At 37.4% G+C, this 12,593-nt stretch overlaps 1 protein-coding gene across 1 annotated transcript in view; it reads left to right on the forward strand.

Annotated features, from left to right (window-relative positions):
* The window catches only part of OLA1 (Obg-like ATPase 1), a 102,457-nt gene that overhangs the window by 3,306 nt on the left and 86,558 nt on the right, over window positions 1-12,593 (forward strand). The window contains exon 2 of the mRNA XM_009583470.1: window positions 6,870-6,997. Within this exon, the coding sequence (XP_009581765.1) occupies window positions 6,994-6,997 (4 nt within the window). The 5' untranslated portion in view covers window positions 6,870-6,993. The remainder of the gene's footprint in view (window positions 1-6,869; window positions 6,998-12,593) is intronic.

Below are 12,593 nucleotides of genomic sequence, written 5' to 3' on the forward strand. Positions count from 1 at the left end.
CCCCCATGAATCTTAAGCAGAGTGTGAGATCTGCTAATTCTAAAATGGAAAAGAGATGTTCATCATTGCAGCAGGTAGCTTCTGCCTTGAAAATTGGGACTTGAAAGCCAGAAACAGTCGATCTGTTAACTGCAGTTAATATTTTAACGGGACATTTTGTGCTTAGAAGTGATGGGTTTCTTATGCAAGAAAAGAACTGTGTGTGTAGCACATCTAAAGAAATTTTAGTAACTTAATAAAAGCTTTAATAAAGCTATTCTCGTGCATTTTTTGTTCTAAATTTTATTAGGGTGCTGCTTAATCACCTTAAGTCTAAAAATATTTTTTAGTGCAAGTATGTCAAACTGATGTCATTAGGACAAGTGATTTGTGTCATAACTCACAAGTATCTTGAAAGCCTCTGAGTATATATACCCACCAGGCTTAGCCTGTAGGGTCTTGCCTACTACCACAGCTGTAGCGTACTGTGCCTGACCAGGAGGTGAGTCTCAGTGGTGACACTTGATTCAAGCCTCAAAAAGATTTTGAGTGAGAGGGTGGAGGAAACTGCTATTTCCTCTTTTTTTAAAATTTTGTGCCCCAAGTAATCTCCTCACTGCAATGATTTGCATTCTTTCTTCTTTACTTTAAACTATATGATTAATATGATTAAGAAATACTCAGGTAGAAGTAGTGTAAGCCTAAGCTATGTTTTAACTGTAAATAGTTAAAACTGACGGACTCTATTGGCTGATAATAATCAACCTGTGTGAAAACATTAATAAAAAAAGTGATTTTAAAGTCTATGTTTCTGCTTCCTCCTCTGGTTAAAATCAAATGGGATTATAAGCAGGAACGAGTAAAATGTAAGTAGTTTGGTTCATCCTTTCTCAAGTTATCAGTATTCATTTAATTCCTTGTTTGTTTGCACCTGTAAGTGGGTGTGTTGCCTTTGCACATATGTGTTCACAAAACACAGTGCTTACTGCAACCACAAACATTTCTGTTTAACTTAGACTGTTTTTAATCTATCTTGGATGTCTTTTTCAAGCTTAAAGTTTAAAGCAATCCTGGTTATCTCACAGGAGGATAATATGAAAGTGCAACTTTTCTAGTGCCCTCTTCAGCTCTAGCCCTATCCAGTGTACTTCAGGATCTCTGTCCGTTTTGTCAGCAAATGGCTTTGGTTTGTTCTGTTGCGCTGTAGATTAAAATTCATGCATTCAGATCTTTAGTGCTCAAGCGATGGTTACTGAACTAAATCTGAGTAACTTCCATTGTTGTCTAGGTCATGAAAGTCCTGTAATATTAAATAAAAGTTCTCTTGAACTTGTTGTAGGATAGCATACTCAGATACTTGATAAAGTTTTGAAGTCAAAATTATGTAATCAGTTGGTGGAAAGTGCTACTTAAAAACCAGATCAGTAGTGGGACTTTTTGAATGACATCATGTGGGACATACTTGAGGTTTAAAAAGAGCATTTATGTAAATGAAAACCACCTGTAATTCCAGAGTCAAACACGAATAACTTAGCTGGATGCAACTCTGGCATATGAGCATCTGTAAGAGAATCCCACTTTTTACAAAAGACAACTGAAAATTGGCAAGTATATCTTGTTGTTAATGTGCTTCTTCCTTTGTGTTACTGAGTTTGCCTGCTCTTCAGTTAGTTCTGAGCCTGTGTAAATAAACTTGGCTGTGATGCTTGTTCTAGCATTGCAAATGAATAATTTGCCAGCAGTGAATGAAAGACCTTAAGTAGCGGTGACTTGAGCCATCTTTTCTGCCTGGTGGGAGAAGGCAAAATTTAATTAGTTGTATTTTGTTGGTGTAATAACTTATTGAATAGTTTGAGAATGCAGGCATTTGATATACACGGGATGCTGAGTATGTGTCTTAATCCACGCTGAATCTTTTACCTTTTTATAATTCATGTAAGTGAAACTTAATTAGCGGATTTTTCACTTCTAGTTCATGTGCTATTAGGTTCAAGTCTTGTTTGTCAGTATCATGGATAAAATGCTATTAATGGAATTGTTCTTGCATAGAAATGACCAGGATTCATCTGCAGTACCTAGTTCTTCAGGAGCAGATTCCTTTAATTACCCTGTGAAGTATTTTGCTTACATTGGTCAAAACTGCTTGCAAGATTGACTGCAGAAGCTGTAATAGGGAGTACAGTCTCCTGGAAGAGAGAGGGACTGTGAACTGTTCTTTTTTGTTTGGAAATGGGCCAAAAATAGCGGTGAGGACAGACAGTTGAATGGCTTTCTAAGAAGTTGTCACAATATACATGTTCTCCTTCTATGTTGCTACTTTTACTTCAGGTCATTTGTGAACTCTTAACGGATGACTCCTACTTAAGTTATAGGAATTTTCGGGAAGGAAGAAGAGTTTCCCTTTTCTAACAGATTTCAAATAACAGCTTTTAAAGGCAGAAGAGCCTGTGCTGGAACCAGGAGATGAATAGCACATTTGGCTTTACCGAAGAGAAAAGGGGAGCTGGACATTTTACCTAATACTGAAGAATCTGGCCTTTTTGGTATGTAGGACCTAGGATCAGGTAGAGTTTGAGTTGAGAGAAATTTCTTGAACTATTCAAGAAATGAATAAAAAGCGACTGTGTTATGAGAATTATCAATCAGGCTTACTGGAAAATTGCTGCATTTTGAACTTAGTTGAAGCTGTCCTGTGGCTTTCCAGGGTCTCCTGGTGGATGTGAGATTTCGGTAAACTGTGGTAAATGCTGCAGAGAAATTGTTGGGATATTGTTTTCATTGGAGAAGAGGGATAGTGGAAACCTAGAAGAATAAAAACCCAGGGAGAGAAACAGCATTTTGGTTATGATGTTTCAATCTAAGTCAAAGCTTCAGGTATATGCTGCCTGCGAGGTTTCTCAACTAAACTATTACTTGTGGAAACTTGAGAAATGAATGTATGCCTCTTCACCTCAAATTTTGGAAAAAAAAAAGATGCACAACAAATTGCAGATACTGTGTGTGTGTGCATTTTAACAGAAGAAAGGTAACGGGTTGCATTGTACTGTTCAGTACTACTGTACTGAACAAACAGGTCAGGTAAAGAAACTCCTCTTGCCTGTTTAAATAACTGTTTTGGACAGAAGTTTGAAATAAAGTTGGTGAGAAATAGGCCTCCTCCCCTGCAAAATGCATAACCCTATGGATGCGTAAGTCTCTTATTCCTGAATAAATACCGTAACCACTGGACCACAAAACTGTACTGTCTTTGGCCCAGTGAGTCTTGTGCTCTTTGTTGCACAGTAACTCGTACAGTGAAATAGTATGCTAACACAGAACCACTGTTGCTGTATTCCTAAGTGAGGTAAAAAATCCTTGCTCAAGGATTATACCTACGCTTAAAATATAGAGATACTTCTGGATTTGGTAGTGTTTCATATTGTAAATTCCTGTGACATGCTTTATGGTAGGTTGGTGTTGCAATGATTTGTACAAATGATCAGTTGATGCCGCCTGTTCCTGATGATCATTTGAGGCTCAGTGACATTATGCTAATGCTGACTAACGAATCTTAAGAAATGGAAATTAATCTGTTTAGAGGAGGGGGAAAAAAAAAGGAACAATCCAGTTAATTCTTCTACATTTAAAAGAAATAAAGCACAGTCGAGATATATGGTACTTTTCCCCCATTCTTTGCAGTATTTTCTGTTATTTAGTTTCATAATGTTTACTCTTTGTCCTTCAGCGCATAGGCAAGTGTGACTAGTTCATGCCTTTTTCTGCTTTTCTCTGTATTCATCTTTCTATGATGAAATAGAGATTTAGGCTTAGGAAAGGGACTGCCAAGAATGGGAATGGTTTTATTTTGCTTGGAATGTTAGCTTTGTGGTACCCAAGGTGAAGGTGAGAAAACATCCTGGAAACCCGGATACTGGTCTTCAAAGGTCTCTTGCTCATATTAGTCAATTGCAAAATAAATGTGCTGGGGTTTTCTTTCCATTGTCTAGCAAATGAGGTTGATTCTGGTGATAGAGAGGTCCATCTGCATATGAAGGTATCTCTCTTGCTCTAATGTGGCATCTTTGTAGTGAAAGTGTGAATTCTTCTGATGGCTGGCACAGGAAGCTAATCCTACCAGAATGATGAGAGGGGAGCACAGAAGAACAACATTTCTAACACCACCCTTGTTTTTCTTAAAACACAGTTTAAGATGACAATGGAGAAGTGCTTTAGAGTGGCATTTTTCTAACTTGCTGTTGACTTAAGTTATGTGTCAAAAAGCAAGGAATTATAACAATTCTGACCGGGAAGTTGCTGCTGTTTCTTCTGAGGTATGTATTAGCTCTGCGGTTCTGTCAGGCAAAAGGAGTTATTGGGTTAGTGCATTAACAGAGCTATTGGTTTCTGTCTTCAGAATGTGCATTACTCTTGGTAGTGTATTAAACTTAAGGATTTGCTGTTTCTGTTTGAGTTTGTGTACTGGTAGTTAAAAAAAAAAAGATAGTTTGCTAAGAAGACCATAGTGGGACAAAAATGTGACATTTTCAAAGTTTGTTTATTTCAGAATGTACTTATATTCATGTCCTTTCTACTGCATTCAACAGCATTAACTTGCATTAGACAACATCTGTCTTCCCAAATATGGGCACTTCTTTTCATGGACCTAGTGAAGCTTAAAGCTAAAGGTCAACATATTGTGTACCTGAATTTAAGTAACTCATGCTATGTTGTAAATATTTTCTTGTGTATTTTTTTAAACTCGCTCTTCTGGGTATTGTGTTCTATTCATGCTTGTTTCTAAGTGCATCACAAAGGTATTAATGACATGAAACATGTCATTAAGTTCCTAATTTATTACACCTGTCAGGTTCAGTGATACTTTGAACTTCACCTTGGTAAAGAAAAAGATTTCGTATTGTGAAATTAGTTTACTTGAAAGAAATCATTTTTCTCGGGAAGTGTTACAGGAAGATCGAAAACAAAACCGGGGTAAGATCTTTTGCTCTTAGGTCACCACACTTCCAGAAATGTTGAATTTGCATACTAAGACAGTCTCTAATGGATCATCTCTTCCAAAATTAGGGAGTTCGTTTCAAGTGAGGCAGCATATCTGCTAATATTAAACTGTGTTATGTTATTTGCAGTTAAATGGAAGTGGGATAGCACTAAAAAAAAAGTTGGAAACTTGTTTTGTTCTACCTAAGCCCATTGCTCTGAGCAGGGACTATGATCCATAGATTTCCCTAACTACAGGAAATCTGTAGTGGCCATAGCTGCCACACCAGGCATCAGAATAAGAAAAGGGTGGTTTTCTGATGCTAGTGGAGTTTGCAGCGGTCATGCTGTCAAATATTTCAATATTTGAAAAACCAAATATATTTATCAGCAAGCTGTCACACCAATAAAAATAAAGCTCAGTTTGGGATGTGGACAGTAAAGACTTCAGAAGTGTAACGCTGTTCAGAGAAGGTTTCTGTGTAGGGTTGGCTAGGAGGTCACTGGCTAGGTCATCCCCAGCACTCATTCATACCTATGTGGTTGCTTCCATCTGTGAGCAGCACTGCAATGGTAGGTCTTTGGAAATGACATCTTAAGGTAGACCACACAACTTACATCTTTAGATTTGAATCTCATGTTGAAGAACACTCACTATAAAAGAAGGCTTTTCACCAGTTTACAAATTGGCATTCTATGCTGATGCAGACTGCATAGCGTAAGTCACACCCTTCTCATCGTTGTTACTAAAGCTATGGATTTGGGTGTTTTCCATTATACTTACTGTCAGTAAAATAGTGAACTGTTGTATTAATCTTAGCATAGTGCTAATGAATATAATGGTGATAATTTAAAGTGTTTGATGGAAATTAAGTAGTGTTCCAGTTACTTATTTTGAAGTCATCAAGTTGGAGATCTTGATGACTATGGTGTGCGGTTTCTGTATTTTTGCAAGTGAGGAATTTGCAGCATTTCAGCATGGTTCTGTGTCTGCCACTGTGTATGATGGCGGTGTCATTTGCATAGACCATATGAAGGTGCTTTTAGTCAACACCTTATCGCAAAGTTTTAGGGTTTTTTTCCCCTGACTCAGCTGGATTTTGAGAAGTAATTTAGTTTAGAATATACCTGAAAAGATTAATGCCCATTAAGTTATTTGCTCATTTTAAAACAACTTGAGAATCTGCAGAGATAAAAGGCTTGCAGTTATAAATTGCCATATGCGTTTCCCATAGCTCTAAAAGCTTTTTTCCCTTTTTTTGTAAGCTAATTTGAGCTATTCTGTTGTTTCTGTATAAAATGTCGTGTAGACATGTCTGCTAACCCATTGCTGTTAACTATGGTGGAAAACATCACAGCTGTTTATATTATAATGCCAGCTTCATCTTAACTTGTTTTCTGCTTTCTTTCAAATTGTTTGCATAACTCTGATCACTGCTAGTTTTAATTACCACTGTATTAAAAAAATGTCCTTCTCTTCTGAGAAAGTTGTTTAACTTACTGAACTAAACAATAACCTTAGAGGTGTGTGATAGCAGAGTGCAATGGCCATTTATGTGTCTTATCCCTCTGGTACTATGAAAACTGCTTGTTACAGATGACTGCCTTCATGCCTCAGTGTTCCAGGCCTGGTTGATTATTCGTATAGTTGTCAGTATGATTCCACACTTAGAAACTCGTTTACTTCATTTTACATGAATAATGACAGAGAAATTAAAGAATGGTTGATGTTTGACATGGGAGGGGGGAATCTTGTCTTTTATACATTGCGCATTAAATAAGGAAGAGAGCTACTGTCGTGTAGAACTTGTTCTACAAAAAAGAAATGTCAGATTTTCATGTTCTGAATTTACTTCTGTGCTAAAAGTTTTGGCTAATATGCTTTACTACTGAAACTTTTAACTTTTGTATTTCAGCAAAATTCCAGCTTTTCTGAATGTGGTGGATATTGCTGGCCTTGTGAAAGGAGCCCACACTGGCCAAGGCTTAGGAAATTCCTTCTTGTCTCATATTAACGCCTGTGATGGGATCTTTCATCTGATGCGTATGTAAACTTATTTATATGTTCTCTCTATAGCTTAAGGACAGCACTGTTGTACTCTAAGAACTGTAGAACAAATATCCATTGCAATTTTAACTTTTGCCATTCAATTCAAAGTCATCAGGTTTTGGGTTTTTCCAGCCAAGAAAATCCCTATCCTCTGCTATATAATGGGCATGTCTGTCTTTATTGGCATTGTGCTGAACACTTAAAAAGGAACTGGGTTTTTGGAAGTCTGCAGTAATGGTTTGTTGTTGTCTTTTGCCAGCAGTGCATGGCAGTTGAGTTGTTTAGTTTTATAAAGGAGGATAATAAAAGGCTGAAATGGAAGTAGAAAATGAAAATACGGAGTTAGTAGCAGACTCTGGGATTCAGTTCCTCGCAGGGCAAGCCTCACTCCTTTCCTTTTCCTGATTTCTGTGAGACTTATATTGAGTCTTGAACACACACCCTGCTCCCATTTCTGTGAATTCTGAATGTTTTTCAGTTAGACCAAGGGCTTCGATTCTCTCTTTCATCACCTATTACCACAATACTGAACTGGCCTTCAGAGTCATATTAACAGCACTTACAAACTTGGCACTTAAAAGCTTGTTGAAAGCGTATGTTGGTTTGCAATACACTTTGAGTGTTGAAAAAGGCTTCTGGTCTGAAAAGATTGAGCTTAATGTTTGTGCAGATTTGAGGAAACGGGACACCTTTGTTCCTGTCTTTTGGTTGGCCGTTATTATGTAGTGAGTGATGAAACAATAGAACAAAATAAACAAAAAAACAGAAATACTTTTTATTTGGTGATTGGAGCAAAAATTTTTTTGTGGGCAGGGTGTTTCTAAAACAAAACCCAAAGGCATGGAATATTACTATCTTATAGTACTGATTTAGATGCTTAGAACCCTTGCTCCCATGAGCTTGTTTTTTGAAGCATATTTATACAGAGCAGTGAACTGATGTGCCTCTACCGTCTGCATGCTTGGTGAATAGGTAAGTATGCTACCTCAGTCAAATGCAATTTATTATGCATCAAGAATACTTAGACGCTGATTTGGTGCAGAGTGCTGGTACTGTGTTTTCCATCAAGTGAGACAAACTTTGTGGGGAAAGGTATTGCGTTCTTAGGCTTACACTGTTGAAAAACAGGACATGCTTTTGGTAACGTTGGCTGCTTTTAAGGTCTTTTAGTACCTGAAAGCCATCTATAACTGTTCGTGGGTGTGTGGAGCTTTACTTGTCTTTTGAAAACTTGGCCTTATTTATATTTTGTACCTAGTACTACTATTTTCTGTTAAAGTCGTTTGATGCATACTTTAAGTAGAATAGAAAACTATGGGTTATTGGTTGTAGCTAAGCAGTTAATAGTATTTAAGACATTTTGAAAAGGCGAAGCCAGATCGTTACTGGGTAGGGTGAAGTAAGTCTTTTGAACTTGTGCATCGTTTTAGGAACTAGTTAGGTATGTGAAGGCTATACTAATACATCAGTGTATTTTAAATATTTGTAACTACTCAAGAACCATTGCTACAGTATCCCTAGAAAAAAGGGGGGCATCACTTCCCCAAATCCATTGCTATCCTGGGACTGTAATTACTGTTTTGCCTGGTGTCAATTGAGAACAAGTGATAAACTCTTTATACTTGCTCTGTTTTGATACTTGTATCATAAATGCTTGTTAAGGAACAGATTGATACAATAGCTAGTGGAGAAGATGCTTTTTAATCTATATGTTGAATAATCCTAAGCATTTGTTTTAGGTAGCTATTAAAAGGGTTAACACCATTTGTATTTTTCTTTGGGGATTGAAAGAGGAATTAGACTGTTGTGGGTTTTTAAACCATTTGGATACTTATTTTGTATTAACATCTGTTTCTTCTAATCTAGTCTTGCATTTACTTGTTATACGTTTCGGTTTTTTTCATTCTGAAATGTGATGATTGTGAAATGATTGTTGCTGTGTTTCTTCTTTGGGAGCAAAAAAGATAATGGAATCACTTCTTAAATAGCACTTTTTCCTTTTTCTTTTTAAAATCCTAATCCTGCCTCCTATACTGCTCTTGCTAGGTGTTTTAGCTAGAACACAAGCTAGTGATGAACAGAAGTAGAAATTCTGTGTTGATTGCCCAATAAACACAAAGATCTTTCTAAATATTACTTAGGGATGATAATAAAAAAAGCTAATGCAAAATTTTGTGGTTGAGAGATTAAAACTATTTCCCACCCCCCCCCACCCCCCAGGAAAGTATGTATTAGTTCTACTTTCCTTTCCCCACAGTACTATAAAAATGAAGATTTGGCACTAAAAGCCTCGTAATAGCCCTCTAGTACATTAAAAAAAAAAAAAAAAAGGTTACACAGCACAAACTCTGGTTAAAACCTGTAACTCACTGAAGTTTTCAACATACCATGCCAACTTATATTATAAAAATGTATAAACATTTTTTATATGCTGTAATGTTTTTACACCCACCTACCTGTCAAAATTATTTCCAATAAAAAAATCCCTTTTTATGAGTCTGTGGCATACCTGGAGTTTGCATGGTTTCTATCAGATTATAGAAACTAAACTGTTTTTGTAAATCCTTAAACTTTCCAGATTCTGAGAGGATGAAGCTGCTTTGTTGCCCTTTCCCAGGGTTTGGTCCAAGTTCTTAATGGACTGTGTGTCTTCAGGAACTAGTGCCCTGAGATCGGCCACCAGTTTTCAGCCTTGGCGAGCAGGCACTGAATCTCTGCAGTCATGTAGAAGCTGACTTAAAAGGAACCTAGACAGCTTGCTGCTATTAAAGGGGAGTAGGCAGTGGACGGGAAGGTGAGGCTTTGTGTGTCAGTAAGCTGGAAAGGAGGTGTTGCTGAAGAAGAAGAGGAGAATGATAAAATGTTCTTAAGAAGAGATGCACTAGGAAGTGATCTGGGGACCATGCTTTTTCAAAGCATGAAAAATTTAGCGTTTGTTTTCAGTAAGGTTTTGAGTTGATCTGGAACAAATTTTCACCTTTGAGCACTGAAACCGTTGCTCCCTGTCTTTATGCTGTTGTAGTATGCACTACTGCTGCCGATGTTAATGGCTAGCATGTGAAGCAGAGCCCTTTGGAGGATTGGTCTTGTCTTATTTCTGGATGCCAGGCAGAAAGTCAGAAGCAGGTTGTTGCAGGGTTTGTGCTGTAGACTTCAAGGTCTGCATGCCTGAGTGTGTTGAAAAAAGGCTTGTTAGGCTTTGACTTAGCTTGGTTCAGTTGGTATTTTTGCAAAAAGCAGTTTGAGAATTAACTTACCCAAGTTGTATTAATTAAGGTAATGATAGGCAAGGAAGTGGCTAGCTAGGAATGGAGAGCTTTTGTTGAGTACCATGAGCCAAACTTTGGGAATCTCACTGAAGGTATGTTATAGTCCTAGGCTAAAGGTTTTGATCCTGTTTTCTTTATTCATTGAGAATGTGTTGAACTGTGTTTTCTTTAGGACAAAAGGTTTGCGGTTTTTTTAGCTGCCGTAACAGAATTTGCTGTTGTTACCTCTGTGTTATGAGACAGTTTTTGAAGAAGGTTGTTGCCTATTACTTTATCCACCACAGGGCACATAGGTGAGCTGCAGCTGTAATACTCTCAAAGTAATTATAATTACATTTCTGTTGGAACTGTGGAAGTTCTGTGTGGTGTTTACCTAGACTGTTTCTTGCATGGCATAAAGCTCAGGAGAAACAAGATTTATTTCTGTCTGGCTAGTTCTCTACTTCCCTTACTTCATTTAAAAAAGGAAAGTACCCCCACCTTGAAATGGTTATGGATTTTCAGCCTTCAAATTTCCATATCCTAGATACACTGTTACTTTCCCTGGGAGACAAAGTATTCATTAAATCAATGAAAACATTGTTTTTATGTCTAAGGTATATTTTAATATCTCTAAAACAGCAACATGTGTGAGAACAGCACGTGGTAGAGTAATAGGACAAGTAAAAGGAGATGTAAGTTTGTGTTGAGCGCCACTGTATTTTTGTACCTGGTTAGTAACAGTATGAAGTAGATTCTTTTAGCTCAGCAAACAAGATGAGTAAGTTTTCCTATACAGAATAGAGCAATACATTCTTGGGTTTTGATACTTCCTATAGATTTTTTTCTATTAAAGTGCACAAACTGAAAATGAATTACTGATATTTAAAATAAACCATTTGATCTCAATACACTTTAAAAAAACATTTCAGAGGTTATCCCAGTTTCGTAGGGGCTTATTTTATTTTTGGCCGAATCCAATTATGAAAACCTCAAACAGATATACTTGCTTACTTACTGGTTGAGTGAATGGGGAATTTTATTTTAAAACTGTTTTCTGTCCTGGATAGTGGCGTCTACAGCATTAGTACCATAGTAACCTGACACATGCTTTAAAGTAGTTACAGCTTTGTTCATCTTCTGAGTTTCACTGTTTAATTTGAAACATTTCTGACAGTTCTACTTTCCATGTTTCAGGTGTATTACGGTTTTAACTGAGGCAGCAATGTTTTCGTGGTGGCAGAAGGCAGGCTGTTTGAAGATTGTAATAGTGTTTCTTCCCAAGTTGCATGTCTTTAACCACCTTTCAACTTTTATGGCAGATCAGTCACAAGTACTTGTAGAAAATTACTTTCTTTTTATGGTGGACTAAAAATGGCAACCTTGTTACAAGTGCAAATTTACAAATTATTCTTAAATAATGCTTTGGTGAAGAAAATGGTAGATGTCAGTATTTAGTCCCTGCTACATTAGTCCCTAATGTACTGGATGTTAAACAGCCAGAGCGCTTCATGTTTTTGAGTGTCTCTTGCCCCCTAGGACTGATATCCCCCAGTCCTAGTTTTCTAGAAAATATGTTCCACATTTTCCTCTTATTTTTAGTTTCTGTAATGAAACCCAGTCTTTCTCTTCAAAGTTACAGGAATTGGAAGGAAATTTGTCTGTGAAAGTACTTTGCTATCAAATGCTCCTTTTAATAAATAAAAAAAACTTAGAATTTGATGCCCAGTGTTTGAAGTAGGGCAGGCAACATTGGCTTTTGTGGAAGAACTTGAACTCACCTGCATGCCGTCACCTGGTCTTCCAGTCCTGCAGAGGAACGTGTGAGCCGCCTGCGGTGACACAACTCTGGGGGAGTGCAGGCAGGTAGGGGAGCTCCTGCTTTGCTCCTCTGCCTGGAAGTGCTCTGACTCCACAGCAGAGGAGCTGTAGCTGCCTTTTAGGGGCAGGATGGGGAGTTTGGTAACTGATAATCCGTGAAATGTTGTTCTTTGTGACAAGGGTGAAAGAACCATGAAGCTAGGTAAACATCCCCTGCGGTCTTATAGAAGTGACTGGTGTGACCAATGTGAATTGGTTCCTAAAAAGCTTTAATTGCTTTTACTCCAGTTTTATATTTGTTATAACTGGAAGTGTTTAGTACACCCCCTGGTTCTGCCTCCTTCAGGGTTTTAGGTAACTTCTAAACCAATTTGCCATCATTTAAAACTTGGATAGATATGAATCACGTGAGCTGAGTGTAGTTTGTTCTTGTTTGAGATAAACACTAATCAAAACTGAGTTTGACAATATTCGTACTGATTTTTGCTCAGCATTTAAAATCAAGCTGACTTGGCTTTATT

This window comes from Fulmarus glacialis, unplaced genomic scaffold (assembly GCF_000690835.1).
Source record: "Fulmarus glacialis isolate BGI_N327 unplaced genomic scaffold, ASM69083v1 scaffold36868, whole genome shotgun sequence".
In the NCBI taxonomy this organism is placed as follows: domain Eukaryota; kingdom Metazoa; phylum Chordata; class Aves; order Procellariiformes; family Procellariidae; genus Fulmarus; species Fulmarus glacialis.